General features: G+C 34.4%; 1 protein-coding gene across 18 annotated transcripts in view; it reads right to left on the minus strand.

The window, feature by feature from the left end:
• NRPC2 (nuclear RNA polymerase C2) overlaps nucleotides 1-13,060 on the minus strand; it is a 106,294-nt gene extending 93,234 nt beyond the window's left edge. For 8 of the 18 annotated variants that reach the window (XM_082891852.1, XM_082891842.1, XM_082891845.1 and 5 more), the window contains exons 1-7: nucleotides 12,734-13,054; nucleotides 8,332-8,453; nucleotides 7,866-7,958; nucleotides 2,489-2,564; nucleotides 2,319-2,409; nucleotides 2,174-2,226; nucleotides 487-551 (exon numbers count right to left, since the gene is read on the minus strand). In XM_082891852.1, the coding sequence (XP_082747978.1) occupies nucleotides 487-551; nucleotides 2,174-2,226; nucleotides 2,319-2,409; nucleotides 2,489-2,564; nucleotides 7,866-7,958; nucleotides 8,332-8,453; nucleotides 12,734-12,934 (701 nt within the window). In that variant the 5' untranslated portion in view covers nucleotides 12,935-13,054. Of the gene's footprint in view, nucleotides 1-486; nucleotides 552-2,173; nucleotides 2,227-2,318; nucleotides 2,410-2,488; nucleotides 2,565-7,865; nucleotides 7,959-8,331; nucleotides 8,454-8,819; nucleotides 8,908-11,285; nucleotides 11,474-12,733 lie in introns of those variants that run through there. The other 10 variants (XM_082891858.1, XM_082891854.1, XM_082891855.1 and 7 more) reach the window with 7 other exon arrangements.
• Nucleotides 13,061-26,472: the final 13,412 nt, after the last annotated feature.

Here is a 26,472-nt window from a genome sequence, read left to right on the forward strand (position 1 = left end):
AGAATTTAATATAACTAAATGAAAAATCTTACTGATTCTGTATCATTTAGCACTAAGAACTTTCAAATGCTAAATTTTCAAAATTCAAAAGCCAAGGAGAAATTTTTTTCATCAATATTACAGTTCAAAACTACATTCTATCATTCATGTTCGGTATTCCATGTGAAGCCTTGAAATTTGGGCCCTTTTTAGAGCATTTTCAAGTGTTAATTACTCATTATCAAATGCATTTTGAATAGAAGATCCCTTTAATAATTTTCAGACTTGCATATACTATGGTAATATCAAACCTCTTAATGGCTCAAACTATGAATTGCCACATTGTTCAGCATATTCAATTATCAAGACAAATATATCTATTAAAAAGGAATGTGGAAAATAGCCAAATGCAGATTTTAGGACAAAGAATGAGGAATATGACAAATAGAAAAGATAAAGAGCAAGGTCAAAGAATGGAAATCACAATGTGAAATGAGAGCTACTCACCACCCCTTCTTGTCAGTATCAATGATTATTCTGTTCTTGGAAAGTTGCTCCTGTATTAAAATCACCTAGAAAAGACAGAAAAATTAAATCCATGCTACAAACAACGAACTTGTTGAACTAGAGAGTAACATCTCATTTATTTGAGAGCGAAAAAGGGCAAAAATTGGTTGTAAGCAAATCTGATACAGACAGGTAAGTTTATCAAAAAGCAAGATAATCAATAATGAGAATGAGAATATACTATAAAAAGGAACAAAGAGTTCTACAAAAAGCATGAAATCCCTTACCATGAAGAAGGAAAAGAAGAAAGAAGACAAGACAAAAAAATCCTTAACCATGAAGAAGTAAAAAGGCAAACACAAAAGAGGCAGGCGACAATCAAGGCTTGTAGTTATGACACTAGAAGTCAACATGATTGTCATACACAGGAAAATAAAAATCAACATTTAAGACAGAAGATGCTGCACAAGAGAACAAGACTCATTAAGAGGATAGGATGTCAAACTCTCTTGAACAAAGGAAGAGCTAAGTTTTCATTCAATGTTCTAGTACATGAAATGGCGACAGGAATGCAGCTATGTAGACAGTACAAAATTCAAAAGTGATGATGTAATTCTAATTGCATAGGGTGGTCAAGGGATGAAAACTTAACGCTAACCCACAAAACAATCAAAATGCTAAAGCTATCCAAGGATATCACCACAAAACTAATATGCCATTTCATCTTTTTTATATGATGCACTGTCGTTAACATGAACATTCACTATCAAGCTAAATGAATGAGGATAACAAGAAGTGAAGCCAACAATCCAAACCATTCTAAGGACCATTCACACTAAGTTGAAACAAAAATACAATGTATAAAAAGATGCGCAAGAGTGTCCCTTGCCCTCCTACTCATGACGCATATATGTGGTGAAAGGACCTTGAGTCTCTTTTCTTGATTACTCTCGTCTTAGGTCTCTTCTCTTGAAGCATCTCATTTGTGTTCACCCTTTTATAGGTGATTGATCAAGGGAAAGCTTGAATTCTAGAAGGAATCTCTGGTAAGATCAAAATATGAGAGTTCAGCCGACCAGCAGAAAGATAAAAACAAATTTGAGAGTTTGAAATCTTTGCTTCGTTAAGATTACTAGAAAATTATTTTTCAAATGTCCTCCAAAAATTTTATTTTGCAACCACTTCACAAAGCAAACGTATTAATGAGAAAATTTTCAAAAACACAAAATGACCCCTTAAAACATCAGATTTGCATCCATCCATTGCCTTGTAGACAAATTCAATTACTTATCAAAAAGAAACCCTCTGTCTAGGAAATCCCTACAACCATTTTCCTATTACCGCTTTCTTCTTTCCAACCACATTGCATAATCTTAAGCCTCCATTTATTGGGAAAATTAACTTTTTCCATGTAATTAAGCTCTCCTTATTTTCTCCTTCACTGTACCCAGGCCACAAAAAAAGCCTCCACAATTTCTCAGTTTTGCAAGTCACCTTCACCAGAATTTTAAAAATACAAAGATAAGGAAAGGAAATGCTTATAAGAATTGAATTCCAAGCCATGCAATTGTTCATCAACCCACATGAGCAATAGCAACTAAGAAGCATAAAATATATGAAGACATATCAAATTGATTTCTGATCCTTAATACTGAAAAGCTCTACATTATGATAGTTAGAACATCACCTTCTCAGTTCCCTTGATAATAAAATACCCTCCAGGATCAAGTGGGCACTCACCTAGAGCAAACAGAAAAAGACAATTAAGTTCATGAAAATTATTTGAAACGGTTCCAAAAAATTCCATTTATTGAGAATTTAAGCATAACAACCAAGTCTTGCAAGTTCAGCTCCATCTTTCCCATGGAGCACACAACAGCAACTTCTTAACATGATAGGCATTCTTCCAATAATAACATTGTTCTGCAAACCAAACGATAACATCATATCCAGACAGGGGGGAGGGGGAAAAAAAAAAAAGAATTAAAGAAATTGATAGTACCTTTGCTACTGGAGGGGTTTTCTGACCATGACTTCCAGTAATGTACTCAATGTTAACATATATTGGAGCAGCATACCTAAAACCAATGCGACAAAAACTTAGTTAGATATTGGAAATGTCAAGCGGGAGTCATATTAAGTTATAAATTATTACAAATTACAATAGCCATATTGAACTGAGATCCAAGAATATTTGGAGATTGAACATATAATTATAAAAATGTCAATAATATAAAATAATAAAATAATAAAAAAACAAAAAACACATAAATACATAAACGGGGCCTTCGAGCCCATGTCCACCCATACAAGCCAGTCACCACATCCCACCACCCTCCACCGCCACCCACTACCATCGACAACTTACCATCCATATTTCCTTGTGTTTGTTTTCATTAATTTTGAAAAAATTCCTATCTCCCGTTTTATGTAAACATAAAACAATAAATGTCATCTTACCCACTTCACCAAAAAAAATTAGAGAATAATATTAACGAACGCACTACAAAACTGCAAAATTTGTATCACCCCCAAACTTAAATCGACTGCAGAATCTGTCTCACACTCGAAGCTAAATCTTCAATACTTTTACTTGTAAAGGATTTCGCTACAGCAAGATACAAGGAACTGAAGCTAAACAGACACATGTAGTTGACATAGGACTATTAGAACAGCAGCAAATCTGGGCTTTGGGGCTGATTTTAATTGGGTTTTATGGCTAAAATGTCAATAAGAGTATAGGGTACAAACAGTACCCGTGAACAGTGTTTTGGACTGTTAAAGTGCAGAAAATAAAAGAGAGAAAGAAGGAGAGGAAGAAAAAGATAGATTTAGGAATCACTCCTAAAATCCCTTAGGCATCACACCTAGGATTTGATTGCATTACACAATCCATTAAGAAACTTTAAAAGCTCTAAAATTCTCTAAAATATCAAGTCTATTGATTGCATCACACAATCCATTAAGAAGCTTTAAAAGCTCTAAAATTCTCTAAAATATCAAGTCTATTAAATTATAAGCATTACATGGCTAAACCAACTATAACTGAAAAAGGGAACTATTATAATATATTCGACTTCTAAAACTAATTTAAGACCAAATAAGAAACATAAATAAAACCTAATTAAATAACTTGACTCGCAAGACGACCATGGGCGACCCCTACAGCCCATGACAGCGATAATGAAAATTACCAAAATATCATTGACCTAAAAATCCTACAAAACATAAAATAAGACTTCAATAATACTAGAAACATAATTATATAAAATTCTTATCAATTTCTCTATGAAATCATGCCAATGTCCAAATATCATTGCTTCTTTGAATTTAGCCTTCCTTGAGCTTCTTATACTCTGCATCAATAGTATTAATAATTAACCTATTTGTAGTTTGTATTATGAAGTCACAATTAGAGCACTTTTGTGTTTGGAAATTTTAGATAATTTAATAGCTAAATGTGATTTATCAGGTTTTGCTTACCTATAGGGAGAAAAAATTATTATTCTAAAATCATTGAGTGAAACACCAATTAAAACTTGATCAGGTCTCAAGTTGGGTTAGTTTGTTTAATTTTCAGAGGGGGCCATGCAACTGAGAATGTGAAAGTCCAGAAGGACTTTATTTTTTTGTTATTTACTAAATAAAATGCTTCAACATTCTAAACAAACCAATTTTCAAAACCCAGAGTTCAGTTGGATAATGAAAAATGGCTTTTATAAGCAACTCCTATTGTAAAGAAAAGAGAGGCATGAGCTACTTCTTTGATGCCTAGGGAATAAAGTGCTCAAATCAAAAAAGAAACAACCATTAATCCATATATATAGAGGACTTAGACTTGATAAGATTGGTTTGAAGTTCCAATGTCAGAGGTATTGATTTGAACATCATATCCCATGAGGAAAAGATAATTAAGAAACCATGAAATCACATCAGGAAACGTTCTTGAGAAAATAGTATAAAATTACTGCACATAGATACATGTGGGCACAATTCTTTACTACATGTATGCCGATTTACGTTACACGGACTCTTTGGTTTTGGGGAGGTACCTGTGTCAACACGACACAACACGGGTACAGGTGCGGGATATGGTTGGGACACAACACTTTGCAAACGGATACGGAAGAGCCCCAAATGTAGAAAAGAAAGAGAAAGAGAAAGAGAGAGAAAAGAGCAAGAGAACCTGGTCGCCGAAAGGGTGAAGACATCAATCTCTTCTTCTCCCTCTCTGTCAATCTCCTCTTCGACTTCGACGAGTCTCGTCTCCTCTTCTCTCTCTCTCTCTCTCTCTCTCTCTCTCTCTCTCTCGATCTGCTCTTCGTCTTTCGCTTTATCGATAAAGCAAGTAAAAGACCCCAATAAAATCATCTATTTTATATATAACAATAAATAAAATAAATCATCTATTTTTTTAAAAAAAAATAAAATCATATATAATAAAAAAAATTTAATAAAATCTTTAAAATAAATCATCTAATTTTTTTTATATTTCTTTTAACATAATTTGTTATTCCTTACTTTGTTGTATTTTTTTTATTTATAATCTATATATAAATGTCAATTAAAAATAAAAAATATATATAGATAAATTAAAAATATTATTAAGAGAAATTATTGGATGTGGTACTTTTGGTTTGAGAAGAAATTATAATAAAACCGCCATGTTATCAAAAAAATACATAATATTTATCAGAAAAATACATAAATTTTTTTGACACATGGGTTTAGCCGTATCCGTACCCGTGTCTAATTTTTGGGTACTTTTTAGCCGTACTCGCGTATCCCTCATTCAAAGATTTATCAAGTCGAATCTCTAGATACACACCCACACCCGACACTCGTACCCAAGTCCATATAACATAAATGCCGATAAAAAGTTCAAATGCTTGTATAATTACCAACAATAGGTGAAAAAATTAATTTAAAAAAAAAAGACTTTGGATAAAATGGAAAACCAATAGAGCCATGAGGTGGTGAAATTGAAATTGGATAAACTAATTAAAGTGTATTAATATAATGGCACAAATTAGAGAACTTCCAAATTAGGTGGGGATCTAAATCCCCATATACATACAAATAGCTCAATAGATCTTCCATATAGATCCATGCATGTTATTATGATCATTCACTCTGCCTAAAATCTTTGATGCTAGTATGGAAATTACAAACCAACAAAAGACTTTGCAGGTAGGCCCTCAGTTATCTTGATTATTTTCATATTTTGAAGTTACCAATATATGTAGGAGATTTGTAATAGACATAAAAGAGGTAAATCCAAATGAAAAAATTAATTTTAAACATCTTCCTTCCACATAGAGAGTCAACAAAGTAAGGAGTTCCCATACATGGTATACAACAAGCCAACCCTTTGAAAAATTCTATTAATGAAAACTAGACTACCATTCGAACATTCAACAAACCATCTTAGAAATCTCAAAAAAGCTTCTACCTTTCTCCTACAAATGGCCTAAAGCATACAGTCAAGCAGCCCCAAACATTTAAATTAAATAACAAGATTTCAATATAAGATCAGATCACATTTAGAAAACTTATTTGAGATTTTGTGACCCAAAAACTAGAAGGTACCCATCCCTCCATACTCCAATTTATATTCCTCCAAAGCCTTGAAGGAGAAGGTGGTGAAGGCTTCAGTGCCCCCTCCTCAAAATTTAAAGATAGCATCAAGTTCAATTCATACAATTGTTCCTCAGGTTTTCAGTACAGGACTGACTAGAAAAGTCCTGTACAATGCATGCAAACAGCAATTGAAAGCATTGGAAAAATTACAGGGTATATATAAAAACCTACAACTTGATCTCTGTTTCAATAACATACATCATCAGATGGAAAGCTGAAAGCTGAGTTATTGGTACACAAGTAGCAACTACATTAGAGGTTGTCACTATACACTTATATCCTTTTAACATTCTTTCTCAGCATTTTTTTTTTTTTTTTCTCAGACCAGTTTATTATCATCTTAGAATATATATGGAACTAGTCATTCCAATTATTTTTATCTTCACTCTGTTGATTTTCATTCAAAAATATATCCAACATAGGATGATCAAATTATTGGGCCAACTCTAAATTTATTCATCACTCAGACTAATTTGAGTCAAGTATTCCATGCAAAAAAAAAAAAAACCCTCAAGAAAGCAACTTCAGCAGTTCAGAGACTCTAGAAAAACAAGACCAACTATAAAGAATAAACATAGATCTAAAGAGGACCTACAACACTAAGCTGAAACAATATTCAGCAATCACATCTCCCAATTTCCCATAATGTACAAGTGACCATAAAAGCCAACTTTGCCATCTAGCCAAATACTTGAACGCATGCCAAAGTTCATATTCACAAGTCACCAACCAAAACAAAGAAAAAATAATGAAAGATAAAAGATAAAGAGAAATTTCAGGAGATGTCTCTAGTTAAAGATCAACATGATATTCTATTAAGCACAATATAGGTTATGTAGGGTATGACTGCAGGGAAAGGCAGGAAAGAGAGTAAGAGCTACCTAAAATGCAAGCACTTCTAAGACGTTGCATCCGTAACAGCAACTGCACTCATTGGACACTCCCCAACAAGTGTCAAGCATCTGTCTAAACATGTCACTGTTTTTTCAATATTTAGAACTAAGTAGGTGTTTGGGATGTTCTAAATAAGTGCACTTTTTGACTTTTTGATTAAAAAAGTAGAGAAAAAAAAAGATGTATATTTGGGATAACTTTTTGGCTTTTTACAAAAAGATGTATACTAAAATATTGTAGTAAAACCGAAATGACCATTCTACCCCTGTTGATTTTTTGACTTTTTGACTTTTTGACTTTTGGGTTGTTAAATGCAAAGGGCAAAATAATAATTTTGCCCTATAGCTTCCCCCACAAGCTTCCAAAATAATAATTTAAAACCTCTAGGCTTCCCCCACAAGCTTTTTCCAATTAGTGTGGACTTTTTGGCTTTTGTAGTAACTTTTTGGCTTTTTAACTTTTTTAGTTTATGTCAAACCAAGCCCTAAATATGTTTCAAACACTTGGAGAACACACATGTCCATCATTTAGCACAACAAAGGTTATGTAGGGTATGACTGGCAGGCAAAGGCAAGAAAGAGAGTAAGATCTACCTAAAATGCAAACACTTCTAAGACGTTGCGTCCACAAGAGCAATTGCACTCATTGGACACTCCCCAACAAGTGTCGAGCATCCATCTAAACACGTCAGTGTTTTTTCCAATATTTAGAACTAAACACGTTTCAAACACTTGGAAAACACGCATGTCCATCATTTAGACACATAAACAATATGGCTTAACAAGATCCATGAATTAAAAAAGCAAATTTTAATTTAATCTATAGACAGACCAATGCAAACTTACGTGATGTCTGATAGCCGACATTTATGGGGACTAAGCTTTTCAGTGACACCATCAATTGTCATAGAAGGTTCACCAATCCAAACATCTTTATACCTGTATAATGAAAGAAAATTGGAGAGGAGAAAAGAAGACGAAATAAAAATGACAACCAAAAAAACTCCATCAATCATCTCAATGAAAGTGAAAGCATAAGAACAATTTTAAACTTTAAAACCAGTTTTATTGTGTTTTTCTAAAGGGACTAATGAAGGAAATACATAAATAAATATGAATGAAGTTCAAAACTGTGGTGATCAACAATTCAACAATACTAAAATAGTTTGATGACTCCATTTTCTTTGTTAAGCAAAGATTGGTCCCACTATGAATGATGGGTTTGAATCTCAAAATGTTGTGGATAGATACAGTGAAACAATTCGAATTCCACAAACATCAACCATGCCACGAACAGACAAGGAAATTTTACCTGAGGTAGATAGTTGGGTCGACCCTGGATGTGATGAGATCATTAGCACGGACAATCTTTTTTATTTCAGTCCTAACAAAATAATTAAAAGAGTCCAGGTGTTGCTTCACCAACCCTCTCACCTACAGCCCCAAGCAAAACAAAGCATCCATGAATGGCCATTCTCTATACTCTATAGGCTCATAAAGCATCATATAAGTTGTATAAATTAAGATGACCTTCAGTCCATTTCAGTCAGAAATAAATAGAAAAACAAATAAGTATTTACTATTTAGGTTAAGAATAGAAAATCCACTTTTCCTCATCTTTTGGCAGATGAACCATATGTGCAAAGTGATACTATACAAACAACGACTGCCACAAAATTATACCAAATGACAGGGCCATTAGTTTTCTCCTTCAGTTCTTACATGCCACTAATTCAAGAGCACATCCGCTGCATTCCGCAAATCTTCACTAAAGATATCAATTTTCATAATCAAAATTACCTTCAAGAACTCGGGAAGGAGCTGGAATTTGTCAACCGCAGACTTAACCGGAGCAGCCAAGAATTGCTTGTCAACATCTGACCTGAGCTCCAAAACACAAGAATAGGAATAGACTTTCAAAAACAACTTAACCAATACACAACCAGCCAAATTTAACAATTGAAAACCAAACCAAACTAAACCTTGTATCCCACTCAAGTAGGGTCAACTACATAAATCATTTTTCACCATTCTACTCTGTCCAATGCTGTGAGCTCAATTAAATTAAATAAATTCACATTCTTTATACTACCGCATTTCATATTAGTTTAGGTCTTCCAATTATAATGCTCATATCATTTTTCCTTACCATTACATCTATATAAGTCTTTGTTGTATGTAACCAAACCAACTTAGCAAATGTTTTCTCTCAAATTATTTTCGATTGGTACTACCCGAATATATTTATTTTTATCTTTCCTAATATTACCACATATCCATCTAAACATTCTCGTCTCAGTGCTCTCAAAACAATTGAAAAGCAGGGTGAATATCTATGGGGATAATCATATTATGTATTAATAGAATTAAATGTAGAATGGTTCGAAGCGGGTTTGTTAATCAAGCAAGCATTGTCAAGAGAGATGCAATCTTCTGCCATTATCAAGAACCTGTATATGTGTATGTCAAGAGACTGTCTAAGATAAAAACGTTTGTCTAAAATCATATTTAAAAAATAAATAAATAATCCTAAAACCCTACACCCAAAAACTGAGAATCGTGAAAGAAAGAATGAGAAGAAGAACATACTCTAGTGGGACAGCGTAATCTTCCTTGGGTCCATAACGATCAACAAAAACAATCACTCACTTTGGCTCTCTTTGCCCCGTTATTCTATTCAGACTGTAGAAGAAGGCGGCGAGTAGAGAGGGAGAGATGAAGGCGGCGAGTAGAGTGGAGAGAGAGAGAGTACCGACTCATTGGGGATGCAAGTTCTACACCAAGCACCTTGCAAGCACATTAGTTTGTGAGCGGCAAGGCAGGCTGCATCTCCTGGGTTGGTCCTTAGGCATAATGCACGGGGGTACGCAATACCACTCATGGAGCCGGCTTCTCGGGAGGATGACAAACGCCCAGTCCGTAACAAGTGGTATCAGAGCCAGCCTAGGGGCACTGTGATGGGGACGGTACGTGGGACTTACACCAAGCACCTTCATTGTGGGGTCCGCACCAAGGGTGGTGTCCGCACTGGGCGGGTTTCCCGTGGATAGGGGAACGGACAAGTATGGAGGCAGGCAAGATAATGTCCCCCTGACGAGGGCGTCAGGGACTGGCGGTGGTAGCATGTCACGTACCGACTCATTGGGGATGCGAGTTCTACACCAAGCACCTTACAAGTGCATTAGTTTGTGAGCGGCAAGGCAGGCAGGGTAGATCCCTATCGCATCTCCTGGGTTGGTCCTTGGGCATAATGCACGGGGGTACGCAATACCACTCGTGGAGCCGGCTTCTCAGGAGGATGACAAGCGCCCAGTCCATGACAAGTGCTCTCTCTCTCCACTCTACTCACCGCCTTCATCTCCCCCTCTCTACTCGTCGCCTTCTTCTACAGTCTGAATAGAATAACAGGGCAAAGAGAGCCAACGCGAGTGATTGTTTTTGTTGATCGTTATGGGACCCAAGGAAGATTACGCTGTCCCACTAGAGTATGTTCTTCTTCTCATTCTTTCTTTCACGATTCTCAGTTTTTGGGTGTAGGGTTTTAGGATTATTTATTTATTTTTTAAATATGATTTTAGACAAACGTTTTTATCTTAGACAATCTCTTGACATACACATATACAGTTTCTTGATAATGGCAGAAGATTGCATCTCTCTTGACAATGCTTGCTTGATTAACAAACCCGCTTCGAACCATTCTACATTTCATTCTATTAATACATAATATGATTATCCCCATAGATATTCACCCTAGGAATGGCAACAGGGCGAGGCGGGGCCGGGGATCACCCTCCCCGTCCCCGATCCCCGATGGTGGAAATCCCCCCGACCCCGGCCCCCGATCCCCGACGGGGAACCTATATCCGCCTCCACCCCCACCCCCTAACGAGGATCAGGTTTTCCCGACCCCGAAAAATCCCCGGCCAAAAAAAAAAAATAGATATAACAGATTTGTTCAACATCAACAACAACAACGTAGAGAGAGAGATCTGTTCGTCACCATTAACAGATTTGCTCAAATGTAAATAAATTAGATACAACAGATTTGCCAAATATCTAACAGATCTGTTCATCACCATTAACAGATCTCAAAAAAAAAAAAAAAAAAAAAAAATCAGATCTAACATATATACCATTAACAGATCTGATGAGCTCAAAAAAACTAAAATAAATTCATATCTAACATATATATATACAACAAATCTAATATATATATATATATATAAAATCGATCGAGAGAGAGAAAGAGAGGAAAAATGCTCAAACAGTGATAATGGTGTCATTGCCGGACTGCCGCAAACAGTGGTGGAGTTGTGGTGGCTCAATCGGCGGAGGAGGGAGATCGGCGGAGAACTGAGATCGGCGGAGGAGGGAGATCGGCGGAGGACTGAGATCGGCGGAGGAGTGAAGAGATAAGAGAGAGGAGACAGTTTCAACTTTAGGAGAGAATTTGAAACGAGGGTGAGAGAGAATGAGAATGAGAGAGAGAGAGAGAGAGAGAGAGAGCACTGATATAGATTAGAATGATAGATATAATATTAATATAACTTAAAGACATAGATAGATATAATATTAATATAACCAAATATAATATTCATATAACCTAAACACATATTAGGGGTGTTCACGGATTGGATTTGTACAGTTTGCGGTTGGGTTTTGACCCACCCGCACCTATGCGGTTTGGAGAAAAGTCAAACCGCAACCGCCCACAGTGCGGTTTGCAGTTTGTGCGGGTAGGGTTTGCGAATGTGCGGGCGGTTGCAGGCGGTTTGAATTTTTTCCTTCAAAGAGAGAGTCTTTACCTGCGAGTTGATGATCCTAGGCTGATGTTTCACTGTCTTGGATTGAAGTTGGTCAAGGAAATACTTTTAAAAAATTAGAAAAATAAAAATAAATGCGCACACACACAAAATCAGTTTCATAATCTCTTTGTGGAAATTAGAGAGAATAAGTGGAAAGGAAATTTTGCATTATAGGTTCTATTTAGTTATGTTCTGTTAAAATACTTAGCTATATAAAAGATTACCATTAGAGTTATTTGAGAGAGGATTGAGGTTTTCTAAGGTCTTCAATAATGAGGAAATCTTAAATTCGAATTTTCAATTTCTTTTCCCAATCTGTTTTCTGAAATCAAACAAAGCAAGGGAACAAATCAAATTCCCTCAGGCTTTCCACCAAATAATAGATAAGGAAAAAGTAAACACATTTAGAAACAAATTGGACTCAAATTGTAGGCAAAAGCAAAATCTAAAGATAATAAACAAAAGAAAATAAAGGCCAAAAATTTTTTTTTTTCATTTATTTCTATATTTATTTTTAGTTGGTTTTGAATAACAAGCATGCGCCATCATTTTCAGGAAACTAATAAAAATGACATTACTTCTTCAGCACCCTTTTACTGACCAATAAAATAACATCTCCCAAACTTATCCATGGTCTGTTTGGTTACCCAGAAACCACAAGAAAAGAAGCAAATACACTAACCAGTATCAGAGGATTCATGTTTTTACAGTGTATGAAAATCACAATCTCAAGATTCATGCTTTTATAGACCTAACAACACTTCAGAACCTCTTTTCTTCCCAGGTCAAGAATTTACACAATAGCCATTGATTCATTTGATGAACAAAAAAAACAAAGTCAGAGAGACATAGATCTGAATGCCCACAAAAAATCAGAGATCAGGTAAAGAGAGAGAGAGAGACGCATACATAAGAGTTGCTGGAGAAAGATTCGATCCTACGAGGTCGATTGGTGCGATGAGAGAGGGAGGTCGATCGGTCGATCTTGCGATGAGAGAAAGTCGATCTCTTGCGAGGTTGATCGGTCCAGATGAAAAACGAGAGAGAGACTGATGAGATGAGAGAGAGTGAGAGCTGCGCTGTGTTTTGAGTTTGAAAGATTAGATTCATTAGGGTTTTTGTTTGTCTGGGTGTAGATGAAGATGAAGATGAAGATGAAAAGTCGAGATTATTCACCCAAAAAAAAGGACGATCCAAATTTGAAATATTTTATAAAAAGAAAAAAAAAAATTGGTTAATGCAGGCGGGTTGGACGGGTGCGGTTCAAACCCGCAACCCACCCGCAATCAGAAAATCAGCTAAAATTTAAACCGTACCCTATCTTAATGTATTTGCCAGACTGCTCATATATGTGCGGATCAGATTGGATAGGACGGTTTGGATGGGTCGGATAACCCTATACCCAGCCCTGACACATATGCATATACATGCGGGGAAATTTCGGGAGAGTTTCGGGGCGGGGCAGGGTCGGGCTTGGGAAATCAATCACCGTCCCCAGCCCGAAATTGATCAGAGATTTGATTTTAAATACCATCCCCGTTTTCACGTGGGTATTTTTCGGGGAATAACTATTTTAATCGGGATCGGGGGGTCAGGTCCCCGTCGGGTCGGATTCCAATTGCCATCCCAAGAGCAGAGAGTGAGAGTAGGGACTTAAAAAAAAAAAAAAATTGAGCTAATGAGATAGCATTTGATAAAGTTTACCTTGTTAGTTTATGTTTATAAAAATTTTATAAATTGATTTTTGTTTATTTTTAAAAAAATATAAATTATAAATACATTTAATTTGAATAAAATATTTGAAAAATTTTAAAAATATAAATTAAAAAATATGTTTGTTTTTACTTAAAATATTTATATTTATTTTTTATTGTTTATGATAATGGGATCATACAAATTATAATTAGAAAAAAAATTAATTAAAAAAAGAATTATTTGGAAAAAAATTAATTGAAAAAAAAATTGTTAATCAAATTTTTTATTTTTTGTTTAAAAATCAACATAAACTCATTTTTTGAGTTTACGTTTTTTTTCTCAAATTTATAAATTGAGACAACTATTTATAAACTAAAAAAATTATTAAATAAATTTTTATGACAATTTTTTAAATTTTTGTAAATATAAACTAAAAACTGAAAATAAAATAATTACCAAACAGGTCCTTATATTTTACAATTTTGTTCAAAAATACTTTTACGTCTTTGAGTTTAAAAACATACCCATGGCCTTTTGTGATTTGGAGTAAAATGTCACAATAACGGATTCTGGTTAAGTTAATTGTGCGCATTGAAGGTCTTATTTGAAAAGTTAATTTTTTTAATTTCATTAAAATGTTATATTTAAAAAGATCATTATTTTTTTATAATTGATTTGATGGTTGTAAGGAAAAAAGTAAAATGATTATGGGTTAAATATGATATTTTTTCTTATTGAACATTTTAACCTATTTTGAATTTATTAACTATTTTAGTCCAAATAACCATTTTAACTATTTTTGGGAAGCCAAAAAAAACTAGTTTTTAGCTTTTAACTCATTTTGAGTTACATCACCTCTCACACTTTTTACATACAAAAGGACAAAAAAAATCAAAAAAAGCCAAAAAATCATCTTTCAACCAACTTTCCAAATCACCCTAAGTGTATATAGATCTTGAAATGTTTGTAATGACACTTTTACCCCCTCTTTGTACAGCAACAAACTCGTTCTCCCCAGTTCTGCTTCTCTTCTTCTCACTTCCTTCCAACAAGTTACGGCCACCATCCAATGGTAACCACACCTTAAAAATGCAGCAGCTACATGGACCACCATAACCGTCAGCCATCTCTAAAATAAAACCCAACAATTACTCTCTTAAAAACTGTCGAGGGTTAGAAATTAAGGTCCAAATTAAGTATGGGCCTAAGTGCTGAGGTTACCCTTTTAAGGCAACTAAGAATAACTAAAAGAGCATGGGCTAAAGCCCAAGGGAAGTGGGCCAACAAATGGGTCGAACCAGGTCAAACCCGCCAAAGATCCGAATAGACTCCATGAAGAAAAATGTCTAAGCGAAGTTGCAGAGGCAATCTAAAGTTGCTGAGGAAAAGAGGAAAAAGATCGAAGTAACTAAGTTGCAGAGGCAACACTTGCAGCGGTTAAGTTGTTGAGGTACTTTGTATCAACGCCGCCATTTCCAATATTGTTGGTTATGCTGCCATCTGAAGTTGCTGAGGGAAAGAGAAAACCGAAGCAACTAAGTTACAAAGGCAACACTTGTAGCAACCAAGTTGCAGAGATACTTTGTCAGCGTTGCCATCCCTAATATTATCGGGATTGCCATTTGAACTTGCCTCGGAAAATGACTGTCGCAGCAACTGTAGCTGCCGAAACTACAACAACCGCCGTAACTAACTTGCGAAGGGAGGCACCCTCACCAAGGTGATAGTAGCCTTTGGAAGAAGTTTCTTCTCCACAAGTAAAAGCTGATAGCAGGCCTAGGACTAATAGCAAATCTCATATCTCACTGGTTAGAACTGATGGCAAGCCCAACGGTAAACCAGTATACCGTAGCAACCTCGCAAAAATGGGAGCAATGTAACGCCCTAACCTTTCATATGTTATCGATATTGTCTGCTTTAGGCCACGCCCGCACGGATTTGTTCTTCCTAGTGGGTCACACATCCCAGAACTACTCCAACCTAAGCACGCTCAATTGAGGAGTTCTACTGGGGATTTCACCACCAGGGAAAAGGCCTCGATGCTATGTAAGGGTCTAGGTTTTTACTTTTATAGCCCAGGAACTGCTCATCCATTTCCGGTGTGTACCGGGACTTTACAATCCACCCCCCTTATGGCTGTACATCCCCGTGCAGTAGCTTACCAGCTCACAAGCTTGCCCACATACACCGAGAGATGCTAGGGGCCCACATTCGGTACCCTAAAGAGTCGGCTCTAATACCATTTATAACGTCCCAACCTTTCACATGTCATCGATATTGTCCGCTTTGGGCCACGCCCGCATGGATCTGTTCTTCCTAGTGGGTTACCTATCTTAGAACTACTCCAGCTTAAGCACGCTTAACTGAGGAGTTCTGCTAGGGATTTCACCACCCGGGAAAAGGCCTTAATGCTATGTAAGGGTCCAGGTTTTTACTTTTATAGTCCAAGAACTCCTCCTCCATTCCTGGTGTGGGACACCGGGACCTTACAAGCAAGGTAGCCCGAATGTAAGGAACTTCCTTTCCATTACTCAGGTCGTGGACCTACCTTAGTCGTATAGGCAGGACTAAGGAAGTCCCATCGGGCTTGGTATTACAGCATGGCTGATAGCAGACTTGGTTGTGACCTTCGCCTTGGGAAGCTGGAGAGCTTGTGGTTAGGTAGCTAAGGGTGGAGGTTTCGCTAAGGAGAACACGAAACATGCCCGATAGCAGGCTATGAAGTCCTAAGAATACATGTTGTTACCCAAAAAGCAACCTAAGAGGGGGGTGAATTAGGTTTCTACAATTTAAAATTAATAATACCACAATAAAATTAACTACTAGTATAACAAATTATTAACAAGCACAATGATGAACGTAGCAGTAAATGATCAAGCAAAATAACAATGAAGTATAACTAACATACATGACAAATCAAATGATTAACACATGAATATTAGATAGCTATAACAATAGTATGAAAGTAAAGAGATTATGGAAGATGAGACAAACAGATTTATAGTGGTTCGGCTTCAACCAAGCCTACATCCACTCCTCAAGCTTCACTTGAGACTTTCCACTATCTTCTAGCTTCACAGGGGTGCTAGCAACCTTTTTACAAATAGAGTAATCCTCCACGGATTTTACACAGATTTCACAAGCCCAAACCCTTGCAAATCTTAGGTGATTCACAATCACTCTCAAGATTTCAAGAACAAAGTGTTTGCAACACTTTTACAAGATGAAATGGTATTTTTGCTTTCAAAGAAAGCTTACAATAAATATCTCTCAAAGAAAGATATATAAAATGAAACTTTGATTTTTTTATAAATCTCACACAAGAAAGATGGGCATAAAGCTATAAGGCTCAGTGTATAATTTCTGAAAAAAGATGTGAGTAATTATAGATCAAAAAATATTTTTAGGTTTTATTGTCACTTGTTTACATTAGAGGTTTTCACTTGTTTACATTAGAGGTTTTGGTATATATAATGAAAACTATAGCCGTTTATAGCCGTTGTATTCATTTGAATTTATAACTATTTATAGTCGTTGTAGTCATTTAAATTTATAGCCGTTGTACTTCTATCATTACCAATTTGAATATCTTCCACTCCATCATTACAAATTTGAATATCTTCCACTTGAACCTTTTGAAACTTTTGGCCTTTTGAACCTTTATAGCCGTTTATAGCCGTTGTACTTCCATCATTACTAATTCGAATATCTTACAGTTGAACCTCTTGAACCTTTTGGCCTGCTGCTGTGCTAGGCTGTTTTGAACCTTTGTTTTGGGCTGTTTGAACTTCTGATTTAATCAAATATTAAATACATTCTAACAATATTTAGGATAAAGGTTTAGGTGAGAAATAATGGGACAAAATAAATTTTGATTCTATTTTTCACTTTCAAATAAATCATCAAAATAAATTTTAATTCTATTTTTTCTCTTTCAAGTAAATCATCAAAATAAATTTTGATTAAAATATAATTAAATAAATCATCAAAATAAATTTTGGATTCTATTTTTCTCTTTCAAATAAATTAAAACATAATTAAATAAATCATCAAAATAAATAAGTCTAACAATCTCTCCCTTTTTGATGATAGCACACAATGATGTTTTGATTTGATTTGGGAGTAAGAAAGGTTTCCCCTCAAGTCATGCTTCCTGAATGCATTTCTAAATACATAGGTTAGCACATATATAATAAATAAGTTTTAATTAGAGACATGATATGAAACTAAAATATCAAACTATAAATATATAATCATCAGATTAGTTTTCAAATAATACCATAATTTGAAAATAATACCATAATGCATAACATCATATAATTTCTCCCCCTGTGATATTATCAAAAGGAAATCATAGGTCAAAATCTGGAGGAGGAGGAGGAAAATGATAGTGATAAATGACAGCAAAAAAATAGATAATCAAAACATATATATACAGATATATATATATATATATATGAATCGCCCGCGGCTCTCTTTTTCGTTGAAAATCGCGTCGAACACGCGGCTTCGCTTTTGCGTTAGCCGACCGACAAAAGCAGCTCTCATCGATTGTCACTCGCCTCGGCTATCTCGCCCTCTTTGTCTTGTTCTCTTTAGCCTCTTCTCTTCAGCCTTCTTCTTAATCATACTCGTTTGCGTCTTCTTATTCACCTCACTCTCTTCTATCTCTTTTTCACTACTCTCTTCTGTTCTTCTTCCTCATCGAGAGACCAAAAAAAACTGAACGGAGGAGGCCAAACCTTAGTCTGTTCTCTTCTATTTCTCTGCAACTCATTTCTTTTAAACCTCTCACTTCAAAACCATGGCTTCCTCATCTTGTCCCCTCACTCTATAGCCGGACCTAAACGATCCCATAAGCTCTGCTGGACCGAGTGCCTCTACTCCTACTCTTCCTGTCATTCCTCTTTCTAACCTTCCTATGATGCCGATTGAGCAAATCATGGCAGCTTAATCTAACATAGAAGCCAATCATTTCACACTGACGTCTTGTATGGAGACGGTGACGACAGTCACAAAATTGGCTCACCGATTGCAGAACAGGACGAGTGAGCTCCATCAGGTCAACGCCCAACTCGCTTTACTCCAGCGCATGTACAAGGATGCGCGAGCAGAAATAAGCGCACTGAAGGCCGAAAATAAAAGACTTAAACGGAAGACCACCTCCATGGCCCGATTTGGAGCAACGTCGTTCTTGGCCTTTGATAGTCAGCGGGGAGTTGTTGCTCTTGACGAAAGCACGGGGGCAGGGACGTCAAGGGTCGCCCAAGGTGATAAAAAGAAGAAGAAAACGATGGAAGATGCGAGTAAGTAAGATCGGCGTATGGCCCGAAAAAAAATGAAGTTTTTTATTTTTATGTTTATTTTGATCGACGGGTGGCCGTAAAAAAAATGAAGGGTGTTTTTTTTTTTTTTGGTGTTTTTATGTAAATATTTGTATTTTGATTTGTTGTTGTGTTTATGTTTAAGTACTAAAAAATAAAATTAAAAGTAGAGAAAAAAAATAAGAAAATTAAGCCCAAACAAAAAATAATAATGAGAGCCCAAATTGTTAATGAGTATATGAGAAGCATTTGAGCATGATCTAATTCTCAATTTCTTAGCAAGAACATACCAATCTCAAGACTATAATAGACATAACAGTGCATAGATCAAACAACGTTGCCAAGCAAGAGTATAAATATGGAGCTAAAGTTCAAGTCACTCTTCCTTGAGGAAAACGATATTCCTCTTACATTATCAACAACTAATCAATTCAAAGGTCATGTTGTAAGAATTAAGATACCAAAAGCATAGAGATGCCAAAATAATCAGAGATACTAAAACAATCAAGTCCCTTTTTCTCCCCCGATGACATTTTCTACAAAATCAAGCACAAAGAGGGAGTATGGTACAGTATATAAGATTAAAGAATGTAAGTCTCATTATAGCACAAATAATCATCCATATCAAGGTAGTTCTATGATACCAAAAAAATGATAGCACATAATGATTATACAATTGAAGCTCATACCATTTGACAATAATGGGCAAAAAAAAAAAATAGTAATATGTGAAGGTGCAAGCCCATAAGTTTGATATCAAAAACAGAATAGAAACTAAGGGGATTTTAAAAAATAATCAAGTTTAAATTTTTCCCCTTGCTTCATTTGGCAAAATCAATAGGAGATATGATAAATGAAAGCTCATAACTGAATGTTCTCGTCAATAATATCAAACAGGATGCCAAAATGATACCAACATGTAATCTACCAATGATACTAATATGCAATCTAGAAGATTTAACAATCATAGCTCAAGCATTATATAGAATACCAAATATTGCTTATAATATGTTAAAATCAATATAATCTCATGGAGCTAATGCAATTCTAAAAAATGAAGCATGTTCAAGGTATAGCAATTCATATGCCAAGAAAAATCATGAATTTCAATATGTACCACACATTTAAGCATATGCATGATTTTTATGTAAGAGCATCATCAAAGAGTATACATTGTAAATCATATGATGCATAATCAATCTTTTTCATATCAAAGTAATAACAGTATTAGCTCAAAGGATATAAAATAGAATTTTTACCTCAAAAGCTTAAGAGAGTGTAGGAGGCATACCTTTGGTTCATGAGTTAGAAGCTTTTCAATCTTCAATTTTCTTTCATGAGGAGTTTATCTCAAATGGGTTTAACAAGTATGTCAGCAAAATGATTTCTCCCCCTAAGTTGGTGTTACCCTTTTCTAATATGATTTTGTGTAAATATAGCATTCATAAAACGATCACTATTACTCAATAAAAATATAGCACAAATCAGTTGAGATTTTCCACTATCTTCTAGCTTCACAAGGGTGCTAGCAACCTCTTTACAAATGGAGCAATCCTCTACGGATTTTACACAGACTTCACAAGCCCAAACCCTTGCAAATCTTAGGTGATTCACAATCACTCTTAAGATTTCAAGAACACAGTGTTTGCAACACTTTTACAAGATGAAATGATATTTTTACTTTCAAAGAAAGCTTACAATAAATATCTCTCAAAGATAGATATATAAAATGAAACTTTGATTTTTCTATAAATCTCATACAAGAAAGATGGGCATAAAGCTATAAGGCTCAGTGTATAATTTCTGAGAAAAGATGTGAGTGATTATAGATCAAAGAATATTTTCAGGTTTTTTTGTCACTTGTTTACATTAGAGGTTTTGGTGTATATAATGAAAACTATAGCCGTTTATAGCCGTTGTATTCATTTGAATTTATAGCCGTTGTAGTTATTTGAATTTATAGCCGTTTATAGCCATTGTACTTCCATCATTACCAATTTGAATATCTTCCACTCCATCATTACAAATTTGAATATCTTCCATTTGAACTTTTTGAACCTTTTGGCCTTTTGAACCTTTATAGCCGTTTATAGCCGTTGTACTTCCATCATTACTAATTTGAATATCTTCTAGTTGAACCAGTTGAAACTTTTGGCCTGCTGCTGTGCTAGGCTGTTTGAACCTTTGTTTTGGGCTGTTTGAACTCCTGATTTAATCAAATATTAAATACATTCTAACAACATTTAGGATAAAGGTTTAGGTGAGAAATAATGGGACAAAATAAATTTTGATTCTATTTTTCACTTTCAAATAAATCATCAAAATAAATTTTAATTCTACTTTTCTCTTTCAAATAAATCATCAAAATAAATTTTGGATTCTATTTTTCTCTTTCAAATAAATTAAAACATAATTAAATAAATTATCAAAATAAATAAGTCTAACACATGTATTGGCCAAACTAAGCTAATAAGGTAAGTGCAACGACAAGGTTTTACCACCTCAAGTGCACTTGCCGACGTTCACGCTAAGAAGGCAAGTTGCAGCGGCAAACACTCTCGCCGCAAGTGCACTCGCTGAGGTGTCTGTAAGGTTCACACTGAGAAGGCAAGTTACAGCGGCAAACACTCCCGCCGCAAATGCACTCGTTGAGGCAATTGTGCCAAACAAATAGTACATAGTACATGCAGAGGGACGTGTGGCACCTTTAGCCTGGTGGCTGAAGGTAGAATATTCTATGTGATCCTTAGGGATACATGTCTTCTCTTTATTTGGCCACTTGGTGTTCTCTTGGTACCAAGGAAAAGCCTATAAATAGGACCCAACTTCTCAAGGTCCAAGGGAGAATGATTAGGGATTTGGGAGAGATGCTGCCCATTTTGTGCATTGCCATACATTTCGTCTTGAGCTACTTGCTTCACCCTGACCTAGCTACCTATTCTCCAGCAATTCCATCATTATAGGATCATTAGCATAGTTTTGCCTCTCTAATCACTACTCACACCGATCCCCTCCCTACAAAAACCAACATCAGACTATCCATAGAAAGAGACTCTCCTAGCAAATTACAAAATCAATCATTTTATGTAAATGTTAGAATTTCAATTTACAAAGAATTAATACTAATTATATTGCTTAATTAATCAAGTTGCATGAGAAAGGTTGAAAAAAGCCTATATCATTTTTTTTTAAAACAAATTTTCTATTTATGTAAAAAATTCAATTTGTACGTACCTTGTGGTGGCCATTTCGGCAACCTAAGGTGAGATTTTTTCCCCCTTCATTTTTTATGTAAGTACTATATAATATATATATTTATTTTTGTATAATAGGATAAGCGATGAGTGTTAGAAAAATATTATTTACTAATATAATTTAATTAATAAAATGATTAAGAGATTTACGATAAATATAATATAAAAATAAGTAAATTCATATAGAGTAAGAAACGGTTGGCCTATGAGACATAGAAGCGTGTAGTCACTGTTTCAAAGTCGTTGATCCTCCCCACGTGAAGGTACAACCGGAGTGCAACGGCTCCAAAATACAACCCAAGCACTCATAGTCTTCCTCATTTGATGTTCACGTCCACCAGCAAGATATGAATGAGTCACGAACCATAGTTGCCAACAAATATAAAAGATATATCAAACTATACTCTTCAATGGAATCTCAATATATGACACACTTATATATATTCTTTTGCCTCTTTTTATGTGTTCTCCGTTTTTAGAAAAACATAAGAATCTATATAAGTGAAAATCTTATAAGAATTAATACATAACATTTAATCACTACATACTTATAATAACAAAATTTAATAATATCTTTGTAACTGAAATATTTAAAATCAATATTAATGTTAATAGCGGTCAAACAAATTAAATAGAAATAATTAATTTTTTTTATTAAAATTCCGACATTCCCCCATTTTTAATAAAAATGAAATTTTTAATACTGCCATAAAGTTTATATTATACCCCCACAATTTTAAAACTTTATATTGAAAACAATATATAAACTTTATATATATATATATATATATATATATAAGGTCAATTGCATACTACACAATACGTGTGGGAGCTTTCTAGACTTGAACCACACTTCGTGTTGACAATCTTCCTTTGAAGGATCATAGTGAAATATATCTTGAACTAGGCCATTTGAGCTAGAATTCAACTTGTCACACACATAGCACTAGTATTGGACATCAATTTGTGGGTTGGTGCTCTTAGGGGCTATGCACTAGATCTTGATTCTCATGAGGTTACTAAAGACTAGCCCAAGTCTTCAAGTCGTGACCTCACAACAACTCCCACTTAGTAGAATGCTCCAAAAGTACAATGACAGAATGCACCTTGTAGGAGATTGTTTGCCTTGGATTCATTCAGGGTAAAACCCTTCCAAAACCAGTCACTTCTTTAGCACTACTGCCTTAGGGATAAGTAAGAGATCAACCTTGATATGGTGTCTTCTAAAAAATGAGTGCTAGAATCAAGACACGCTATATGGATTGTTTTTACCCATTGAACTTCCTTTATGGGATTTCCAATCACAGAAGATGGGTTACCTCCTTAGTTGATTTCATAACGGGCTTACACTCATCCTCCTCGACAAATAACAGATCTAGCCTCAACATTAGTTTAGAGGCAAATATTCATCTTCTGGCTTCTCAAGCCTAACTATTGATCAACAATGTATTTCTCCATCTCATGAAATATATAATTATTAAGCCTTTTCCATTGCAGCACACCTCTGCTTATCTTTACACACTTGTAAAATTTTCAAATACACTTCTCCAATAAACAAAATTAGTGTACCCTCTTCTCATGATAAGTATGATTTTAAACCAATACAATTACAAAATAATAAAATATTATTTTTTCTTCACACATTAATTACTCAATGTGTCAACAGTTTTTCACACATACATCTCACTGATATCATATACAATGATCATGCCATTTGATTGTGATAAAAATCTTTAACCAGTTTTATTATTTTCTCCTCAAGTTGAGGACCTTCGAACAATAATAAATAATTCATTTTCAAAACATAGCAAACTAAATAAACACCAGGCTTTCACAATTATCAAATTTGTTTTAACCAAAATAAACATTCAAATATAGGACCTAATTTTTATATAATCCACATATAAGAATTCTTCAAAACACAGATATTAGTGTAACCTTACAAACACTTCACACTTCAAATTTTCATTTCACACAACAAGAATGTTATAGTCCTTTTGGATATAGTCATCTCATTTTTCTTTCCCTTTTGAGTTTTATCAAAAATTTTGAAAAAAACCTTCAATTATATAAGTAAAATAATTTCAAAATATTTCTTACCTTTAAAATTCTCCACACCATTTCCTCAACAGAAATATTTCCAAAACCTCAAATTAATCTACATTTTCAAATATATTTATCTTTTTACATTTGTAAACGGTACCATAAAATAAGAACAAGTATGAAAATAATTGCATAGAACCCCATATTTTCGCATCTTTTAAACCAATTTTAAACATTTAGTTTGAATTATTTTTTAAAACATTTGAAAAAGTTAAATTTTCACAAAATAAGCACTAGTCAACTATACAAATAAAGATTTAACTTCACATTAGCAATTCTCCCAAAGACTTATAAGAATTTTAACAAAATCTCAACTTTAACAATTTTTGCTGCAAGACTAGGTGGCAAGCATGAAATATATATATTGGACATTTTATGTAACTAATAATTTGTGAACAACTAATGAGATGCAAGCCTACACTCAATGACCATAAATTACACAATAATTATAATTCTTCATTTAATTATTTGACAACAATTCATTAAACTGTGTAGGGTTGAGTTAGTGGTTTACCACTATTTTGAAATTGGACTGAGAATTATCTGACTAATTCTACAGTTATAGATCTTCAAGCTGTTGTATAGCTATTTTTAAGGCCTCTTGTTTTTCAGTTAGCTGTCTATTTATTTGAGAAATTTTTAAACTGTAATTTTCTAGGGATCTGCCAGAAGCTAATGATAGAAGAAACTGATTTTTTAAACTGTAATTTTCTAGAGATCTGTTAGAAGCTAATGATAAAAGAAACTGATATCTAAATTTTTGATCTTCTAATTCTTGTATTAAATCACTACTAATTTTAATTTTATTCCTAAGGTCTTCGTCTAATGGCATATACTTTTCTTATTTTTTGAAATTTAATTTTTAACGTCTACTTTTAAAGGCATGCAAATTTTAATTTTTTGAAATTCTTATATGGACAATATTTCCTTAATATTTCTACTCGGGTTGTACTCCTTTTATTCTAAAATTCTTTTCTATTGGTAAAAACTATTTTTAAGAAATGTTTGTTTTCATTACATGTACTCCCACCTTGAGACTAAACCTCGTTCAACATAGTATATTTTTATTTTCCATTTTTTACTTTTCCCTTTCTGCCTACAATTCGCCCTCCAACGCCTAACCACGGCTCACACGGGCTCTTTAGCTAAGGTCAATCAGTAACAAAATAGAAAATTAAAGATACTACGAAGGTTCAAAGCATGTAATATTAATGAGTAAACAAGCATTCCATAAACTTAGTTTTTCCAAAAAGAAAATAAATTTTTAGAATAGAAGAGTTACCCTTTCGAAATATTTAAGGAAAAAGAGAAACTACTCACACTTCATATTAATAAGAAATATACTTACAGAGATTATATTACAGACTCTGAAACTCTGAAAAACTTAATACACTTAGAGGTTTTTTGAGAGGGGTTGGAAAATTTACAACGCAGAGTGAAGTGGTGTTTTTTCATTCTGCTTTCTTCGTTGACATGCAAGCCAATTTATATAACTCAAAAGAAAGATAAAAACAAAATATGTCCTATGACTATCTTTCAAGCTTAGACCCTAGGCTTTTTAGGCTTTTTGAAAAACTTTTCTAATCTTATGCCATCTTTGACGAAAGATTGAAAATTGTGTGCATATAAGGACAAGACCTATATGTATACAATTATATGCTTGACTCAAATCACTATTCTGGATGTAGACAAATTTTATCAATAAAAGATTAGGATAATGATATCGGGTACTACTTTGGGCCCCATCGCATATCATTCAATCATTCTTTTTTGACAAAATTTTGACACTATAATTTATTACAAGACACGTATAAAGATTTTCACAGCTTTTCTTTAATAAAGTAGGATAAGAGATATCTACTTTATTAAAGTAGTGATTGAAGGAAGATCCTTATGATTGACAAACTCACAAAATATCTACAAAAATCTTTTTTGTCTTTTCTTGGCGTGCATTTTTTCTGATATCTGAGGAAAATCTCTATCTTCTATGGTTTTTGTCTTCTTCTGACGGAGAGCCAATTATTGATGCTGACCCATGGAGTGATGTTTGTAGGCGGATTCTTGAATGTTATGCAAGATTGGAAGAGTCACGTAGAAATATTACAAGATTATATGAGTCTTGTAGTTGTAGTGTGGGACCCCCTTTTTTTTTTTTTTTTTGAAACTACCCATACATTCGGTCTGCTAAGTCGTCAAGATCTGCTGCTGAGAGTTGGTCGTAAAAGTCATCCCCATCTCCCATGGGTGGTTCATCGTTCCATTCTTGATCATT

The sequence above is a fragment of the Camellia sinensis genome, chromosome 10 (assembly GCF_055761805.1).
Source record: "Camellia sinensis isolate YWXY chromosome 10, ASM5576180v1, whole genome shotgun sequence".
Classification (NCBI taxonomy): Eukaryota; Viridiplantae; Streptophyta; class Magnoliopsida; order Ericales; family Theaceae; genus Camellia; species Camellia sinensis.